General features: G+C 36.9%; 1 protein-coding gene across 3 annotated transcripts in view; it reads left to right on the top strand.

The window, feature by feature from the left end:
- Positions 1-21,140, top strand: part of HOMER1 (homer scaffold protein 1) — a 139,212-nt gene that overhangs the window by 48,881 nt on the left and 69,191 nt on the right. For 2 of the 3 annotated variants that reach the window (XM_025388977.1, XM_025388974.1), the window contains exons 2-4: positions 9,828-9,984; positions 15,769-15,900; positions 19,810-19,902. In XM_025388977.1, coding sequence (XP_025244762.1) covers positions 9,828-9,984; positions 15,769-15,900; positions 19,810-19,902 — 382 coding nt within the window. The remainder of the gene's footprint in view (positions 1-9,827; positions 9,985-15,768; positions 15,901-19,809; positions 19,903-21,140) is intronic. The other variant, XM_025388976.1, reaches the window with a different exon arrangement.

Here is a 21,140-nt window from a genome sequence, read left to right as displayed (position 1 = left end):
TTTTTTTGAGACGGAGTCTCGCTCTGCCGCCCAGGCTGGAGTGCAGTGGCCGGATCTCAGCTCACTGCAAGCTCCGCCTCCCGGGTTCACGCCATTCTCCTGCCTCAGCCTCCCGAGTAGCTGGGACTACAGGCGCCCGCCACCTCGCCCGGCTAGTTTTTTGTATTTTTTAGTAGAGACGGGGTTTCACCGTGTTAGCCAGGATGGTCTCGATCTCCTGACCTCGTGATCCGCCCGTCTGGGCCTCCCAAAGTGCTGGGATTACAGGCTTGAGCCACCGCGCCCGGCCAAGCAAGTTTCTTTGAACATTGAAGATGTTGCTTAAATGTACATTGAATGAGGTTGCTTGATTTTTACTCTGAATTTCAGCATATTCCTTAATTTTTTATGGCTACTTATGAAAGTGCCCAAGAGTAAGTACTAAAATCTCTTAATAACTAATACCATGGTCTATAGATTATAAAAACTACTCTTAAAGTGAGAGGTGACATATAAGAAATGTAAACAGTAGCTCACACCTGTAATCCCAGCACTTTGGGAGGCCAAGGCAAGCGGATCACGAGATCAGGAGATTGAGACCATCCTGGCTAACACAGTGAAACCCCGTCTCAACTGAAAAATACAAAAAATTAGCCGGGTGTGGTGGGGGGCGCCTGTAGTCCCAGCTACTCAGGAGGCTGAGGCAGGAGAATGGCGTGAACCCAGGAGGCGGAGCTTGTAGTGAGCCGAGTTGGCGCCACTGTACTCCAGCCTGGGCGACAGAGCGAGACTGGGTCTCCAAAAAGGCGGAGCTTGCAGTGAGCTGAGATCCGGCCACTGCACTCCAGCCTGAACGGCAGAGCGAGACTCCGTCTCAAAAAAAAAAAAAAAAAAAAAAAAGTAAACAGTATTGTTACTCTTTAAGTGTATTTTTATAATTTAAGAATCTTAATTTCCAAATGGAAATTTTAGATTTGATATTTTCTTCAAATATGCCAGTTAAATAATGTCATGAAAGTATTTCTGATACTCAACTGTAATGCAAACAATTACTTTTTAAAACCTTTAATTTCAGTGTTCGCTTAACAGATTAAAAGATCAAGGAATCCAGGTCATACTTCTTTTTTTTTTCTTTTTAAAAGAGACAGGGTCTTCCTCTGTCACCCATCCTGGAATGCAGTGGTACAATCATAGCTCACTGCAGCCTCCAACTCCTGGGCTCAAATGATCCTCCTGCCTCAGCCTCTTGAGTAGCTGAGACTATAGGCATGTGCCACCACACCCAGCTAATTTTTAAATTTTTTGTAGAGGCAAGATCTTGCGTGAGCTCAAGCAGTCCTCCCTCTTTGGCCTCCCAGAGCACTAGGGCTACAGAGGTGAGCCACTGTGCCTGGCCAGATCATACCAAAAACAAACCCAAAAATAACTCCTTCCAGAAGTCTTGATACCTCTATTACGGCAGGGTTACTTTACAATTTTGTATTTGCTACAGAGTAACTTCCAGGTTTTAAAAAACATGCACCTGCTATGTTTTTGGTTCATCACTAGATGGAGTTATTGCAGTATAACTATGTGTTGGGTAGCCATTAGTAGAAAAACCTTTGCATTCTTCAAAGTTTGTATATGGTTCTGAAAAAAGAACATTGTATGTATAAGCAATCAGCTTATTACACATATCATGGTATAGGAACATACAGTCGGTAGTATGTTAGATTATGCAGTCATAATCTCTGAGCAGCATCAAAACAGGTATCTTTTTTTTTTTTTTTTTTTTTTGAGACGGAGTCTCGCTCTGTCGCCCAGGCTGAAGTGCAGTGGCCAGATCTCAGCTCACTGCAAGCTCCGCCTCCCGGGTTTACGCCATTCTCCTGCCTCAGCCTCCTGAGTAGCTGGGATTACAGGCGCCCGCCAACTCCCCCGGCTAGTTTTTTTTGTATTTTTAGTAGAGACGGGATTTCACCATATTAGCCAGGATGGTCTCGATCTTCTGACCTTGTGATCCACCCGTCTCGGCCTCCCAAAGTGCTGGGATTACAGGCTTGAGCCACCGCGCCCGGCCAAAACAGGTATCTTAATGAGATTTTTCTTAGGGTAGGTTGTATGTGTGAGAAAGAGAGGGTGTGGTGAGATTTAAACCAGTTCCCTGATAATCGTGTAGAGTTTCAATTTATATTATTAAGTTGTACAGGATAATTCTTTCTAGGAAATTCCAGTACTTGAGCTGCTGCATCCGAAGTCATGCTATGTCACTTCATAGTGGCACTGAAACTAAATTCTCCAGCCATTACCTATCAAGTTAAATGGTAATTAGTGTCCGTCTATTCCTGGACTTATCCTTGCCATTCTTATTTTGACCTGAACAAGTATTGTTCAGCTTCTCTTGCCACTTCAGTCACCCAAAGGCAAGCTGAGGGTAGAATGTTTTTTGTCTTACTTTCCTGTTCACTTCAAATCAAGGAGGATGTTTTTGTCGGGGATTAGATGTACCTTGAGCACCTGCAGACCTACAGTTAGGCATGTTTAGATTTCTGCTCCTCTCCTACTTTCCCTTATTTCTCTGAGTTGAGTTCCAACCTATTAAAATTGTCATTCTGTGATTCTTTGGCAGTGTTCAAAAATGGCCCCTAAAGCATTATTTTCCATCGTTAATTGTTATCTAAGTGTAATTTCTTCACAGTGCCATTTTAGAAAGATATTTTAATACCTATACAAGGTTAAGAAAAATTAAACAATACTTAAAGGATAAGAAAGAGAAGTAATTGCCCCTGTCTTATCCCTTCCTTCATTAAGCCCCGTCCCCAGAGGCAACTACTTTTAAAAATTGTAATTTTTATTTCTTTTAGTGGTTGCTTCCGTAGCTCTAATAAGCTCTTATATTGCTTTTTTTTTTTTTTTTTTTAATTAAAAGCTTTGGATTTTAAATCCTTATTGCAGAAAGTAAACTAGTGGTGAACTTTTGCCATTTCCACATTTCCCTTTCCATTTCTTCCTCTTCCCACCCATCTCAATGCAGTTATTCTTATAAATTGCTCTGTTGGTTCTACAATTTTAAATGGGGACCCCAAAATCAAATTGTGTATACTGTGGGGTGGTATTATGAAGTGAATGAATGACCAGTGTGTAGCTTGTATAGTTCTGAACTACCACCAACCAGTTATTGGGGGGCATGTTATTGCAAAGTTTGTTGTAAGTAAACCTCTTTCCTCAGTTTTCATTTGCATAGTTTTTTAAATGACAACTGTTTGAAACAATTAGCAAACTTATTATCATATAGAAGCCTGGAGATAAGCTGATTTGTTGGTTCAGTAACATCATCAAGGAACCAGAGTCTTTGTTTTTCCATATGCTATTATTAACAGAGAATATTGGCTTCGTTCTCGGGTCTGCGCCCCTCATAGCACTAAGGATTTCTTTAGGTTCTGATGTCACATGCAAACATATCGTTTCAGAGAATATTCCTTCTTACATGTGTACCTAGAAGTTTCTGGCAAACTTTTCTTGGTTATTTCTTGGAATTGTTTCAGAGGTCCATTCCTAACCCAACTTCTGGCAAGAATGGGATTTTCATGATTATCCTTAGTGAAGTTCACGGTCATATGAAGAGGGTAGAGTATCTGAGGTTTATTGGGGAGCAGCAAGGAAGAACAGTTGGTAGATAGTCAGCCAACAGGGTTTGCAGCAGAGTCAAATCCTCAGTGGAAAATATTACCAGCCTTATTTCTAATACTTATTAGAATACTTAGAATACTTTCAGGCTACTTTCTTTTGGAAAATTAAAAAGAAAGATAATTATTTGAAACAATAACCTTCCTTATAATCTCCTTTGCTACAGTAGCCATTTGTACTTACATACCTGAAAAGGATACTTCTAAGCTAGGCATTAAAGGTAGACTAGGAAATATACAATTTCTCTTCCTTTCCTTGAGTTTGATTGTATTTATTGGACCTATGCCTTTGCACTCTCTTGGGATGAAGATTTACTGATTAATCATACAATATTTGTGGAAGTATAGACTTCATTGGTAACTTTAAAACAGCATCATCATTGATTTTTAAAAATCAGAGCTATCCAAGTGATGAATATTAACTGTCTGCTTTTTTTCTAGACCTAGAACTTATGTATCTTTTGGAAAATAGTTTTCTATTTTGCTCTAGTTTTTTATGATCCTCATTTCTTTCTTATTGCGCAGATGCCTGAGAGCTAAGTGTAGTAATTCTTTATGTCAGCTCTAGGGAGTTTGAGTAAGTCTTGTTTTTAAAATAAAATTCTGATTTTACTACTTTTTTCCTCGGGGTTATCTTAACATTATTCCAGTTTTCCACATCCATAGTAAGTTTTAGCATCCATCACTGTATGTAGTACTTTTACAGAGTTGTAGCTCAAGATGAAGAACTTGAGAATTATTGTTATACCAATTCCTAGAATTATTTTATGAATCAACAGAAAAATACTCCAGTAAGCTATTCTTACATCAGTAAAGTAGTTTGAATTGCTTATTGTTCTGGTTATTGATGTAAGAAGTTACCGAATAGATGGTGCTCTATGATTAAAGTGTGTGTGTGTGTGTGTGTGTGTGTGTGTGTGTGTGTGTGTGTGTGGTTTTGCTGCTCTAAGCTAGTTTAAAGCATTCCAGAACTGTTGTGGTTTTCTGGTTTCTTTTGGTTTTTGTTTTTGAGGTGGAGTCTCGCTCTGTTGCCCAGGCTAGAGTGCAGGGATGTGATCTTGGCTCTCTGCAACCTTCGCCTCCTGGGTTCAAGTGATTCTCCTGCCTCAGCCTCCCGAGTAGCTGGGATTACAGGCACGCTACACCGTGCCTGGCTAATTTTTGTATTTTTAGTAGAGATGGGGTTTCACCATGTTGGCCAGTCTGGTCTTGAACTCCTGACCTCAAGTGATGAACCCGCCTCGGCCTCCCAAACTGCTGGGATTACAGGCGTGAGCCACTGCACCCGTAATGGATCTATTTGTCTTTAAAATTGATTTTTAGAGTAATTTTTTAGGAATAATTTTTAGTTTCTTAGAAGAGATACTTTGAGTGTTCTTAACAAGTACCCATTTAAGAAATAATACTGTAGTCATTACTGAATAAGGCTTTAATTTTATATTATAAATATAGTTAGTAATATCAGTAAAGATGGTAAACTATCCATCTCAGTTGGTCTCACAGACCAACTTTCAGTGAGATATTTACCTCAGAATTGTCTTTTGATTTTGATTCTCATATTATAGCCATAAATATAAATCGTAGGAGATGTAAGTAATTACATGAAAGAGTTCTGAGGTCAAATAATTTGCCAGATGCTGGATTATTTGGTGTTAGATCAGCTTCTTTACTGCAGAACTTCTCAGAAACTTTAACATACTAATGTACATTATAAATGTTTTAGAATGTAACGTAGTGTTTGCGAAACTTATTTAAACATGGAACATTCATTTCTCAGACTGTTGTTCAATATAAATACACTTTGGGAAATGCTGGTATTTGATCCAGTTAGTATTTGTGTGAATTGTTGTAAAGAAAGTAGTGTCTAACCTTTATGAGTGCTATACAGTTTATGAAAGGATATTAGCTTTAATACCTGGACACTTGGAACAATCAATTTCAAATGCATTACAGGTCTTTTTAAGAGATTAAGAGCTAGATTTTTAAGATAGCTTTTTAAGATTTCAGGTATATGTAAATCTCTTAAAGATTTTAGATATAGCTTCTCTACTGCTTCTTCTACAGCTTTTTTCTAAATGAAATTTATGGACATGCTTAGTGTTGAAACATACCCATCATAAAATCTGGTGATTCCCCAAACTCTGCATGCCAGCCTGGTTTTCTCTGAGCTCCAAACTAGTGTTTTTAAGTTCCTGACCCAAGAGTTCTATATCCAAACCCTGTAGGCATCTGAACTCCTTCAAAACTGACCTCATATTCCCCTTCCACTTCCCCAGTCTTCGACTTTACTTTCTGTGTCCCATCCTTGCTAGTGTCACTGTCTTCTTTTCAGTTACCCAAACTAGAAACTCAGGAGACTCAAATTCCTTCTTTGTCTTATACATCAGGATTTCTCAACCTTGGCACAATTGAAAATTATTTGTTGCGGAAAGTTGTCTTGTGCATTGTAGATGTTTAGCAGCATCCCTGGATGCTACCCACTAGATGCCGACAGCAGTTTCCCTCAGTGTGACAGCCAAAAATGTGTCCAGACATTGTGAAATGTCCTGAGGAACAAATCACCCCAGTTTGAGAACTACTGCCCTATATCCAATCTATTACTTACCTACTGACACTACTTCCTAAATTTACCTTTAATCCCTTATCACATCTTCATCCTATTCCCTAAACTCCCATCTTCTTTATTTGTTAATATTTGCAGTCCTTTAGTAAGGTTCTGACTAGTCTCCCTGTGTCCAGTGTTTCTCTCCAATCCACCTTCTTTTTATTGAGGCCAAGTTTTGTGCGTGTATATGACAGGGTCTGACTCTGTCACACAAATTGGAGTGCAGTGTCATGATCTTGGCTCTCTGCAACCTCCGCCTCCCACCCCAGCCTCCCAAGTAGCTGGGACTACAGGTGTGCACCACCACGCCAGACTAATTTTGGTTTTGTCATGTTGCTTAAGCTGGTCTTGAACTTGTGAGCTCAAGTGATCTGCCCAGCTTGGCCTCCCAAAGTGCTGGGATTACAGACATGAGCCACCACACGTGGCCCAGATTTATCTTTCTAAAATGCAAAGCTGAAGCTGAGCTAAGTGGCTTACTCCTGTAATCCTAGCAACTTGGGAGGCTGAGGTGGGAGGATTGCTTGTGGCCAAGAGTTCAAGACCAGCCTGGGCAATATAGTGAGAACCCATCTGTTCAAAAATAAATAAATAAATAACTGTTCCCTGCTTATAATCTCTCAATAGCTTTCAGTAGACACCCTCATGAACTGTCTTCTCTCTTTTTTCATTCTCTATTTTTTCATTCTAGCCTCATTCTTCAAAGGCACTCATACTTACCTGTACTAAGGTTCTTGCTACACAGTGTACTTAGCCCTCCTCTCACTGTGCAACAGTTTGTTTCAAACTCTGTTTAGGCATCCGTTTTCTATCATAGCTGTCAGTTACTTATTTTTAGAGAATCTATCATAGTGGAGAGCATTTTGCTTTTAACATACCCATCTTTTCTCACCAAATTGAATTTTTCAAGGGCAGGGACCATCTGGATCCTACATCTTGGCATATAATAGATATTCAATAAAAGTTTGAATCGTTTATTAGTATGCCCTGTCAGATGCAGTAACATCCTCATTACTTCTAGGAATTCTGTTCCCTGTATCTGTAGTGAAAATTATTTCCCTAGTCTTCATCATATAGACTTTGAAGTGCAGGCTTTTGACCACAGAAATCTTAAACTATAATTTTCTTTAAAAAACCAGCTATTCAGAAGAGAATTGAAGAAAGCTATGTACTTAGTTGAACCAGCTATTCAGAAGAGAATTGAAGAAAGCTATGTACTTAGTTGATATTCAAATGTCATTTGCTTATAAGATAGCTAGTTTAAAGATTTTTATTCTGAAAGGAAATTGTGTGGATTAATTAAATGTATGACTCAATATGATGTAGAAAGTCTTTACCATACTAAAAACATTGCATTTCCATTGAGTAAGGATTTGTTGATTGGTTGTAGAAAGCTCGCAAAAGCAATATTATTGTCTTAATAACTAATTTACTGTTTTAGAAAATACATTTATTAGAACACATTCCTATAATCACCAACTTGTGTTATTTAGTGAATTTAGCAAATTTAACCCCTATCAAATGAAAACAACAAAAAAATCAAGTAATCGAGTTAGTAAAGAATAGTGTCCTACCTCCCTTCCTTATGTGCCTTAATAGAGTTGTGTATGATTAGATGTCCCTGTGACTTGTAAGTAACCACTCTCAGCCTGACCAACAGTACTTTTACCTCAGACTTTAACTAGAAGGTGAAAAAAGAAAAATAGGGGTTGCAGGGCTTTTGGAAGATAACCCAAGCTTATAGCACCAGCCTCACTGAAAGTCAGTGGTTGAGGATGGGGAAAGAGGGAATGAATAAGGCCTATTCCCAGTTCAGAGTTCATTATCCTGGTACAGTGCTTTGCCAGATTGTTAATAATTATTAAATGAATCCATATATAATGGCAGTTAAACAAGAAGTAATATTTTAGGGAGTGGCACAAAATATATCACTTTCTTTTAAGAGAGATTCTTTAATAAGAAAAGTTGTATAGGAGGTTTCCAGAAATAAAACTGGGAAAGAGCCAGATTACCTACAGGGAAGGTACCTCCCTTTCACACAACTCTCTAAGGGTTGAGATGGATATAAGGAGTCATCCAACCTCTTATTAACCTTAAGAGCCATTTTGCCGTGGACTCATATTTGCCTTGCCTGTTTTTCTAATTTTTCTCCTCTCCATATTTACCCTTCCTTTCTTCAAATTTATAATTTTAAAATTAATTTACTTAATATTAAATATTACCAATTAAAATTTTCTTTATGACCTTGAACTGCTTTAGAAAAGAAATATGTGTAGTGAAATGAAAGAGATGAGTTTTATTTGGGCTGTTAAAAAAAAAAAGCTTGATAAATGCTGCTTCCAAGATAATTTTTACTCAGAACTTGGAAATTTTTGAATTATGATGCTTCCATATATATAGATCATCTCATGCTTGTTCATACTATAAAGAATTCTGTAATGATATTTTAAGTAAGTATTTTTTATTAGTTTTTGTTCTTTGTAATTTTAAAAATCTCTGTATCTTTAGTGCCTTACTTGATCTAAGTAAGAGATATTTGTGGTTTCAGCAACTTTATTTTCCATAGACTTTTAAGTATAGTAGAGATTATAGTGAATGTATGTTTTCCCAGTAAGTTCTTTACCTATTCCCAGATTATTCTGGGCTTTAGATGGGTAAAATATGTTTACAGGGGTTTTTAATGTGGTTTTAAGTGGGTAAAAATATTAACTTTGTAAGGGTCAAATATAAGATACTTGTATTTTAGCAGAGCATAGTTTATTCTCATTATTCACATCTTCCATGAAGGTGCTAGCAACACTAAGCAAATACTGTACTGAACCATTGCTCTTAGGGAAAAATACTGTGTCATGTTCCCACAAGCCTCTGCTCACGACATTTTCATCAACTAATCAGTACATAACCATGTTTTAGATGTGTTTCTATTTAAAGACATCTTGCTTAATATATATTGTTAATGCATTAACATTGAACTGATGACCAACAGCACTGTAACTCATGACTCAGTGAAACTTATCTAACACACATATTTTCTCCACATCACAGCCTTCTTGCACCTAGGAACAGCTAGCATCTGGGAACACTTCAGCATGGTGCTTATGGGACATTTTAAACAGTAAAAGCACCAACAAAGTGTGAAATGTGAAAAACATGGTGCTAAATAGACCACAAAAGGGACACTTGTGTATGTAGTATGAGAGCTGAAACAAGAAGGCAATGTCACTTTGTTTAGCTTCAGATGGAAATGTGCCATGTCAGGTGACGCATGGTTTTGCACTGCCCTGTGTGTATCTATGAAAGACTAAGAATGTGCCACAGTATTGATTTGGGGGTTACAGATAAATTTTAGTGAGTAGGTGAATGCACATGTACAGAATCTTCACATAATGAGGATTGACTATAATTGTTTTTAGAAACCTTATGACTGAATACTTAGAATATGCAAATTTGAAAGTTTGTCTTTCAGGTGTGTGGAAATTGTTGATTAAGCAGAATCATCCTTGCAGTTTTCATGTTCTCTTGTCTAGTAAAATAAAAATGGCTGCTTTCATTTCATCATTTTCTTTTCTGCCCTGCAGGGAACAACCTATCTTCAGCACTCGAGCTCATGTCTTCCAGATTGACCCAAACACAAAGAAGAACTGGGTACCCACCAGCAAGCATGCAGTTACTGTGTCTTATTTCTATGACAGCACAAGAAATGTGTATAGGATAATCAGTTTAGATGGCTCAAAGGTAAGCTACGTTTACTTTGAATGATTTGGCTGTTTTTGCTTTTTTCAGTATGGCATTTTAGTTTTATTCAGAGGATTTTATCTTCATTAAAATGTTTCCTTTTGAGTTCTTAAAACTTTTAAGAAACAAAACTGATTATTAAGGTAGCAACATGTTTTGTCCACTAAATTACTTTGATTAACCACTTTATTATATTACATGCCAAAATATTCTACAAATTTGAGGTCATTCTGTTTATTTAATATTCATTGCATATCTGTTATGTGTCAGGCATTATGCCAGGTACTAGCAGTATAGTGGTGGACAGAATAGACATGGTCTAGAATTCTAGGAGCTCTAATTCTTTTCAAATATACTGCTATAGACTAGTAGCAGATCAAAGTCCCTATGTCTTACGAAGTTTGTCAGTGTCAATAGTAAAGCTGACATTTCTTCTCTGAAGAGAAAGTATAAGGACAAATCCTATTTTATTTTTAGGAGAGGCAGATAATGTAACAGGAGCAAGGACTGCCTGGGTTCAGATCTCAACTCCACCATCTACTGAGTGTTTTGTCTTTGGGCAGATTACTTCTCTGAGCCTCACTGTTCTCAACTCAGTATTGGTAGTTATAAGGATTAAATAAGTTAATATCTGCAAAGCACTTAAATCAGTGCTTAGTGGATAGTGTGCTCTTCAGAAGGGTTGGCGGGGGGTTCCCTTTTTCTTTTTGAGACAGAGTGTTGCTCTGTCGCCCAGCGTGGAGTATAGTGGTGCGATATTGGCTCACTGCGACCTCTGCCTCCCAGGTTCAAGCGATTTTCCTGCCTCAGCCTCCCCAGTAGCTGGGATTACAGGTATGCACCACCATGCCAAGATAATTTTTGTATTTTTAGTAGAGACAGGGTTTCACCATGTTGGCCAGGCTGGTCTTGAACTCCTGACATCGTGATCTGCCTGCCTCAGCCTCCCAAAGTGCTGGGATTACAGGCGTGAGCCACTGCGCCTGGACAGGGGATCCTTTTATCATCAATGAACTTCATAGAACTCACTTAGAGAAAGAAATTCCAAAGAAAAATCAGATTCTAAGATTCTAGATTTAAAGTGTGTAGAAAGATGAGGTCTTCAGTTTCTTAAAGCCATGAGGCCTTTCCACTTCCAGGAATTTTCGCAATTAAATGAAGGGGTTAAGTGCACACACTGTAGAGCCAGACTGTCTGGTTTGAATTTTTGTTTCTACCATCTGCTTTCCCTCTGTATTAGTCCATTCTCACACTTCTATGAAGAAATACCTGAGACTGGGTAATTTATAAAGGAAAGAGGTTTAATTGACTCACAGTTCCACATGGCTGGGGAGGCCTCAGGAAACTTGCAATCGTGGCAGAAGGTACGTCTTCACAGGGCGGCAGGAGAGAGAATGAGAGCAAGCAGGGGAAATGCCAGATGCTTATAAAACCATCAGATCTGGTGAGACTCACTATCACAAGAACAGCATGGGGGAAACTTCCCCCCATGATTCAATTACCTCCACCTGGTTCCACCCTTGACACATGGGGATTACAATTCAAGGTGAGATTTGGGTGGGGACACAGAGCCAAACCATATCACCATCTGATCTTGAGCAAACTATTTAGCTTCTGCATGCAGGGCTGGGCACTGAGGTTTGTGCCTGTAATTCTACCACTTTGGGAGGCTGAGGCAAGAAGATAACTTGAGACCAGGAGTTTGAGACCAGCCTGAGTAACACAGTGAGATCCCATCTCTACAAAAAAAAATAGAAAAAAAATTAGCCAGCCGTATTGGTGCTTGCCTGTAGTCCTAGCTACTCAGGGTATTGTGACTGGAGGACCCCTTGAGCTAAAGAAGTCAAAGCTGTAGTGAGCTATGATTACATCCAGAGTGAGACCTGTCTCTTAAGGGTGGGGGGAGGGAGCACAAAAAAACACAACTTCTGTATGCCTCAGTTTTCTCGTCTGTAAAAAAAGGAGTGAATAAAAATACGTACGTCATTACACCATAGCGTTGTTGTGAAGAGTAAATAAATTTAGGCAAAAACATAGTGTGTATAGTAATCACAATACAAACACTCACTGCTATTGTTATTAATGCTAGTATCAGGCGATTATTGGCTAGTGTTATGTAGGGAATAAAAGATAATTTAATTTAATGCTAAACTTTTTGTCTGATTTTTCTGTGTACTCATTCCTTATCTCCTTAACTAGGTTAACTAGATTATAAGACCCCAAGGGCTATTTGCACTTTGTGTCTTGTATATAAGTAACATGTATTTACTTGAATAATTGATTTTTTTAATTTTTGCTTGGAGGATTTAAAAGACTTGAGAAATAGAAATAGTTCGTTTCTGTAAAGCTTTATTTAGTGAAGAATAATTTTGTCATATTTTGTAACTGTCTGGTTTAGTGAAGTTTGACAGATACTAAACATTATAACCTGAGACTCTAGAGTGTTTCTTTTCCCTTATTTGAACCTTGAGTTCTCTGTAATCTGTTTTGTTTCTGGGCCCAAATGACAGATAACATGCCTCCCTTATTAGAAAGGAGGGTTAACAGAGATAACAGAAAAAGATAACAATCCTCCTTTATTAGAAAGGAAGGTTAAATATTGTATAGAAATAAAGATCAACTGAGTTGTGCAATGTCCAAGAAAAGAAACCATATGGAAGTGATTAAATAGATTTCATTTGCTAACTTAACCTTCACCAGATTAAAATACTTTGAGTTATTTTAAAGGAAGGAATTTTAGTGATTAACACATAATCCTCATGTGTTCTTCCCACTGAAGCAATATGAAATGTTGCTCTTGCATTTTTCCATTTCTGAATATACATTACTGATTGTAATTATTAGAATCATAAATGTCTTTTGAAAAGCTTTTTGTATTCTTTTAACAAAATCTATCTTCTGTAGCAGAGTTATATTTTCTATCACATTTTCTAATTACTTTTCTAAACTGATGCTATTAACTGCTGCAGTTCCTACAGGAGTGGTTGTTTTTTAAGTCAGCAGTAGTGGTTTATTTGACTCAGCTAAACAAGTGTTTTCTCCATCTCACCCCCCACTTCTGCTCTTCCTGATTGAGTTGGAAACCCCTTAAGTGCCCTGCCTAGAAAACATGCACTTGTTCTCACTTAAACCCTCTGCTGTGCATATGAAGTTTGCTTTAAGGTTTTCTGATTATGCTACAGAGACCTCAGCATGGTCAAGGGCCAGGATCAGGGCACTCTGTGTGATGCGTACATGAGGTAGTAATGACACTGCATTTCTACCTCTTTTCCTTAAAAGGACTAGAACTCCAGGGTTGAGAGACATATTTATTTTAAAGAACTAAAATTTTTCTTTTAAATGCATTCTACTCAAAGAAGCTAAGAAATAAAGCTTTTTAAAAGTGTGGGATAATCTATCATTTTAAGGTTTTCTTCATTAAAGAACAAGTAATACAGAGACAAGGAAAGGGTCAGAATGGAGATTAAAAGAAAACTCGTCAAAGCAGAAAGAAGTTAATTTGAAATAGTTAAAATGAGGGGGCTTAGTGACCAACTAACAGCACATTGGTCAGTTTTCTTAGATACCTATAAAACCTGTTGTTGACTCACTTTTGAGTTATTAGGGTCACATATTAAAATGCCCTTGTCTTTTAGAAAACACAGAGATCCCAGTTCAGACGTGCCCTCCTCAGGACCAGCAAATCTAAGGCAGTGCCTACCAGTCTTGACTTCTTGCCTTTCACTCTTTCACATCTTGGTCTTCACAGTACTTACTACTGTCTGAAATTATATTGGTCAGTTATTTATTTACTTGTGTGTTTACTGACTCCTCTTATTCCAGACTGTAATCTGTAATTACATTGCCCCTCTTGTTGTGTCTTGAATTTTTAGAACTGTGTTTGGCATTTAAAAGGTACTCAATTAAAGTTTAATAAACGAATGATTCTTTACCATTTGTTAATAAATGATTTCCTATTTAGTCTTTCATTTGATGACTTCATTTGATGCCGTTCAAGTTAGAGCAGTTATTAGCCACATTTTACAGATCCCAAATGACATGCTAAGAAAAGCAGTTTTTGAACTGAAGGGTAAGGAAACTGTATAAGTATGAATATGTAAATTTTGTCTGAGGTAAAAAGACTTAATTGAGGATAAGGGCTCTCATATAATTACAGTGGACATATCTTCTGTCTGAGAGAAAGGAAGGGGCCACTCTATTTTACTGTTTTTTTAATAGTAGGACAGGTGTCATGCATTCATTTTTATGACTTCTCCAATACCTGCATATCCTTAAATATTTCCTTTTATACTGTTGTTCACATGGTAAGCAAATTTAGTTTTGTTTAGAAAATGCTCACATGGTAAGCAAATTTAGTTCAGAAAATGCTTGATGTTTCATTCCACATATAAGAGTTCAGTAGATGACTGCTTATGGATTTGTTAACATCTAGCTATTACTATTGGAATCACTTTCTAATCTTAAATTTGGAGTGCATTAGACTAAAAAAATGATTCCCCCTCACTTTTATGGTATTAGCAGAGAGAATGAGTTAATATTTTATGATAGTTGAAATTTATTATGGTGATCACCAAAGTTAATATTTAGTAACATGCTAAAATACTAGTTTTCTAAGAAATTATGTGTGAAACAAAAATGATAGCAATTCTCAACATCACGAATCTATACCACTTTATGAGAAAAGCAATGAGTATGCAATTGACTCTTGACACTGGTTTGAATTATGCAGGTTCACTTATATGTGGATCGAAAAATAGAGTATTTGTAGGATGTGAAAACCAAGTATTAGAGGGCTGACCTCGTATATGCAGGTTCTGCAGTGCTGACTATGGGACTTCAGTATGCACGGGTTTTGGTATACACAGGGGTCCTGGAACCAATCTCCCGAGTATAGCAAGGAATACCTCTATATTTAGAAGTTTGTTTTTTCCTTGAGTAAAGGGAAAAAGTACTAAATGATTGCAAGTCTTTTCTGTATCATAATGTATTTCAGGTAAATCACCTTGAAGAAAACTCAGTTACGGATTTTAGAAAATCAGTGTCGGCCAAGCACGGTGGCTCGTGCCTGTAATCCCAGCACTTTGGGAGGCCGAGGTGGGTGGATCATGAGGTCAGGAGATCGAGACCATCCTGGCTAACATGGTGAAACCCTGTCTCTACCAAAAAAATACAAAAAAATTAGCCAGGCATGGTGGCAGACATCTGTAGTCCCAGCTACTCAGGAGGCTGAGGCAGGAGAATGGCGTGAACCTGGGAGTTGGAGCTTGCAGTGAGCCGAGATTGCGCCACTGCACTCCAGCCTGGGCGACAGAGCAAGACTCCATCTCAAAAAAAGAAGAAGAAGAAAATCAGTGTCATATTTTCTATGTATATTTTCATTTTTGAAAGATTCTTTAGAGGGTGGTACCCTACTTTTAAATAAACCACTATTAAGGCCTACTTTCTTCTAGTGATTATCATCCAAAATTAATAAATATCGATTCTAAACATTGAAAAGGAAAACACTGACCACATTAAAAACTCTGACATTTTTTGGATCATAGGTAAACTTATTTGAGTGTAAAATGTTGAAATTTTTGATAGAGTGTCATCATATTTATATTTTAGTTAACATATTTCCACACTATCACTTACAATGCCAGAAACTATTTCTGTAACTATCTTTATGTATTTAACATTGTGGCTTATTGATCATCCTAAGCTTTTATGTAACTGAATGGTCTTGTATTTAAATGCCTGTTTGCTGATTTTTTGCTGGTTACTCATACTTGCTTTATTTTTTAGGCAATAATAAATAGTACCATCACCCCAAACATGACATTTACTAAAACATCTCAGAAGTTTGGCCAGTGGGCTGATAGCCGGGCAAACACCGTTTATGGATTGGGATTCTCCTCTGAGCATCATCTTTCGAAAGTGAGTTAAATCATAAAATTTGAATGAAAATCTTCATCTTCAAGTCATATATCTTAAATATGTAATACCAAGTGGAGAGTATGAAATATAGGAGAAATTTATTTAATATTCTCAGAACAACAGTAGTGACTTCAGAGCAAGAAGCAAGAGATCATTAGATGCTACTGTCACTTGGAAAATGTATTGTACACATTAAAAACAGTTACCATTGGTTGAGAAGGATTTATGTGGTTAATTGTCTGTATGATAGGAATTAAAAGGTGGGGATTATCACTTCAGAATGGATTTTTGTCAGAGATTAGTACCCTCAATTGGAGATGGTCTGCAATGTAGGCAGTTACCAAGGTCTTTTGAATTGTGAAAACTCAAGTTGACAGTGATATAGATTTCAGCATTTTGATGTGACAGCAGGTACATACAGATTACTGTGTTTAGGGGAAATTGTGCTTTATCTGGATGTGGAATACTCCGAGCTCTGATGCAGTGCAGACTGAGATACTATAGACATCATGAGGACTTTTTAGATAATACTCACCAAGTGACCAGAAAGGCCAATAAAATGCAAAGCATCACCAGGCTGAATATTGGAAATAAGACAGTTCTCCTGTCAATAAGCAAAAGGCAGGTAATGTTTATACCAGCAGCACCTTGGGTTCTTGTGGATGTTACACAGATATATAAGAAAAGACAATCTCAGTATACTAAGTGATCAAGGAGAAAAGTGAAACTCACTTTTCTCTTCAGATCTTGTGCCTGCCAGACCTAAAGATTTATTCTTAAAACCTCTGTTTGAAGCATTCAGTTAAAAGAATAACCATATATTTTAAATACTTTACATGTGATTTGGTATATGCAGGATATGATATAAAACTCAAGCTAGAGAGTTGAAATTTTTCAAGTGCAGAGAAATCAGGCTCTTATAGATATACACCATTTTTATTTACATTAAACTTTAAGCTGTTTTGCTTTACAGACATTATTCTGTATTCAAATTCTTAAACTGGGTTCTTTTTAGAAATCTTAAACTTGGTGGTATGAATATATATTGAATCTATTTTTTTTTCTTCTAATTATAAACATTTCTTAACACAGTTTTCAAGTGTTTTTGTTATCTTTTGGATATGAATTATGGCTTAAATCTGAATTTTAAGACTATTTTAACTTTTGCCTTGGTGATTATAAATCATTTTCTATAGGATGATTAACATGAATATTAAAGCTGGGCACAGTGGCTCATGCCTTTAATCCCAGCACTTTGAGAGGCCAAAGTGGGCAGATCACTTGAGGCCAGGAGTTCGAGACCAGCCTGGTCAACATGGCAAAACCCGGTTTCTACTAAAAATATAAAAAAATTAGCTGGGTATGGTGGCACATACCTGTGTAATCCCAGCTACTTGGGAGGCTGAGACACAAGAATCATTTGAACCCAGGACAGTGAGCTGAGATTGCGCCACTTGCACTCCAGCTTGGGTGACAGAGCAAGACTGTCTCAAAAAACAACGACGAATAAATATTATCTTTTTGGTTTCTCTTGTACACATCTTATTCTTTAAATATATTTCTTGAACTGTGGTAAAGATAAGAGTTTTACATTCAGAGTATCTCAACATAACTAGGATACAGGTATCCAGTGAACATTGCTCTTCCATAAACGGTTTTGTTGAGAAATTTTATGTTTATTCTAATACTTTTGCCGTCATTCAGAACCTTTTTAGAACTTGGTGGTTTTTTTGTTTTTTGTTTTTTTTGTTTTTTGTTTTTTTTGTTTTTTTTTATTGCCTATTAAAGACTATAGCAAAAAAAATCTCTAAATATATCTACTTGCTGAATTTCTTAACTTGACAATACAAGAACTAAATCGTGGATTATTTTCTTAAATAAGCTTGGCTTCAATGCCTTAAATGCTTTTTGGGCTAAGTAATTTTGTCTATAAATTAAGTTCTTCATGACATCTTTCAAGTTACTGAGCAGCTAGCTAATGTAGTAAAGGAATAGTTTATTAACTTCTGTCAATTCTACTCTTTTCCCTTGTTTGAACTTTTCTCTGAGAATGGCTTTTATTTTTTTTTTTTAGATTTTTTCTTCTTTAAAGTTAGCATATACTTTTGACCAGCCTTACTGGTGGTAAATCTCCTAGTATTTGAGAGTGGGTTGAATATTGAGAAACAGCTCTTAAGCTCTTGGAGCCAATTCGAGCTTATATACTCACAGAATTTGGCTCCAAGAGCTTAAGATCAGTCTTTTCAGAATGTTTTGATCCAAAGAAGAAAAAAAATCATAATTTATTTTTCAGGCTACCTTGTAGACTAATTTTGGTGTTTTGCAGACTGTAGGAGGCTCAAAGGAGTTTATGATATTTTACATAAACGAAGCAAGTACATAAATATTCTAGCTTGTTTTATCAGTTAAAAGCCATGAGTAAGTCAAAACATTATAACGGTTTGGAGAAGGCAATTCTAGACAAAGACATCTCAAAATAAGGGAAAGTAGCATCGTTGAAAAAAAAATGTATGGTCTCTTAAGATTGACTGGTATGAACAAAATTCCAGCTATGCTTGGATTGTTAGAGTGCTTACTAAGTTGTATTTTGTTATCATGGAAACCTAAGCTGTCACTTTTTTGTTTTGCTGAAAACTAAGGATGTAAAACTTAGAAATAGTGAAGATTTTTATGAAGTTGTGAAGGGTTTTAAACATTAACTGTTGTGGAATGTTAAATTAGTGTAAGAAAAACCTTGTATACTATTTCAGATTACTTAAAGAGAAGTTTTGATTTGATTTCATTTCCACCAATGTTAGCGAGAGACCCTTGTAGCTTTGTATTCTGGTATTTTACTGTTTGGAGATACTCCGTTCAATTACATGAGTATAGTAGCACAAATTCACTTTACTGAGCTACAGATTATAGGTAGAAGTGACAAGGTTTAAGGTAAGAAGGAAAAGTTGTGATAATGACTACTTTAATTTTGACCCTCCTCCATCTCTCCAAGATTAGAGTATCACAAGCCTTTCCTTCCAAAATTTTTCTTCCCAGGATGGAAATGAAATCAGAGTTGATTTATGGGGATTTGAGAAAGGAACTATAATTTCATGTTTAATTACCAACTCTAACAGATACTTTAAGTTGCATAGAGATTTGGGGTTTTTAAATGTAGTTATTATGTAGTCTTAACTTATTCTCACTGATAATAGTGATAGACTAGCTTCCACTTCCAAAACATAAATAGATATTCTTTGTGGCCAGGATGTTTTATAGTTTCCTATGAGTTCCTAAGAATTAGTGTTTCATGTACAATAATTTTTGTTTTGAAATTGTTATCCATCTTAAAGACCGTTGAGTATTATTCCTTTCTGCTGCTGTACATGAGCTGTTTAGGAATCGTCGGAAATTAATTTTTAGTTATGTCAGTTAGTGAAAATAGTAAATATTGCTATTTGTATTAGTGAAAATAAAATGTGTTGTGTATTATGAGAGTTTATATTTTAGTAGAATTTAAAAGCGTTTTCTAAATACTGTGATGTTTACAAGTGGATATTTGTGAAATTCAGTTTTCTCAATGATTAACATAGCACAGTATGCTTATGTTTACTGATTCTTTCCCCTACCTTAGTCTTAGTAAATTATTTCTGACCAACCAGGAGTCCTTTTGGTAAGCTAGCTGACTCTGAAGTCTAACTTAGATATATCATGATGTTTTGAATAAGATTTGTCAAAATACTTCATAGTGCACAAATGTTTGGAATTAGGTTTCATTTTCTGTCATTTTCATATTAGAAGCTATAATTGGTTTGGAGGCTATATTGCTTGTGTAGAGTCAGTTATTCAGAAAATGAATAACTTTACTGAGGTAAAAGTGGGTGCTGTGACCTATTTTTATTTGGTTAATGTATGTAGTCTTTATACATTCAGTTTGCAGAGAAGTTTCAGGAATTTAAAGAAGCTGCTCGACTAGCAAAGGAAAAATCACAAGAGAAGATGGAACTTACCAGTACACCTTCACAGGTGGGTTTATCATTCCTATTCTTAATTATGAACATTGTTCATTTCAGATAGTATCCTTTATGCCAGAATTAAATATCCAAAGTACACATAGAAATGCACCCGTTAGTGTGGTGGCTCACACCTGTAATCTCAAGACTTTGAGAGGCTTAGGTGGGAGGATTACTTGAGCCCGGGAGTTCAAGACCAACCTGAGCAACATAGGGAGACCTCATTAAAATTAAATTAAATTAATTTAAAAAAATAAAAATAAAATTAGCCAAGTGTGATGGTGCAAGCCTATGGTCTCAGCTGCTTGGGAAGCTGAGGTAGGAGGATCACTTGACTGGGAGGTCGAGGCTGCGGTGAGCTATGATTGTGCCACTGTGCTCCAGCCTGGGCAACAGCAAGACCCTGTCTCAAAAAGAAAAAAGAGAGAGAGAGAGAGAGAGAGAGAAATGCATCCTTAATTTGTACTGGTGGAAAAAGGTTTTTCTATATGCCAATGCCTACAAGAATATTTTTAATCAAAATTTCAGTTTAGTAATTCAATTCAAAGTATTTAATGTGCTTGTAACTTAGCAAAAGTACTTAAAGATCATGTGATAGTCAAATGTAACCACAAGGGGAGTCACAGGAAAACAAGTGTATTATACTTGCAGGTCCTAGAAACAGGGAAAGTCTTAAGGTGGTCAAGAGACAGAAAGCAGGAGTGAGGGGAAAGCCGAGGTAGAGCCTTTATTGGAATTTCTATGGGAAAGGCAAAGCAGAGAGGGGGAAATAGTTTAGGATTGGCTGGGTTGAATAATTTCAGAGGGCTCTAAACTATAGGGGTGGTCCCTCATTGTCTGGTAACTGGCCCTGGGATGGAGTAAGTTAGAGGAATATTGTCTCCTGGGATGTATGGATCAGATAGAGGAGGTATGGCTCTGGATTGGCTAGTTTGCATATCAGAGACATGCTCTGGACCGGGCTCTTGCTGTCCTTAAGAATTAGCTAGCCCTAGAGGGGAGAAGCAGTCTCTTCTCAGCCAGAAAATTTTTTTAAAAGATGTCAGAATGTCGTAATATACATAAAGTTAAAATATGTGCACACGCATGCACACACGCACAAACAATAGGGTTTGTTTTACCTACTTTTATTATTTATTTATTTATTTTGAGCTAGAGTCATGCTCTGTCACTCAGGCCGGAGTGCAGTGCCACAATCTCCAGTTGCTGCAACCTCTGCCTCCCAGGTTCAAGTGATTCTCATGCCTCAGC

This window comes from Theropithecus gelada, chromosome 6 (assembly GCF_003255815.1).
Source record: "Theropithecus gelada isolate Dixy chromosome 6, Tgel_1.0, whole genome shotgun sequence".
NCBI classification, from domain to species: Eukaryota; Metazoa; Chordata; class Mammalia; order Primates; family Cercopithecidae; genus Theropithecus; species Theropithecus gelada.
Note: the sequence above shows the minus strand (reverse complement) of the source record. Positions and strands in the feature narration are given on the sequence as shown.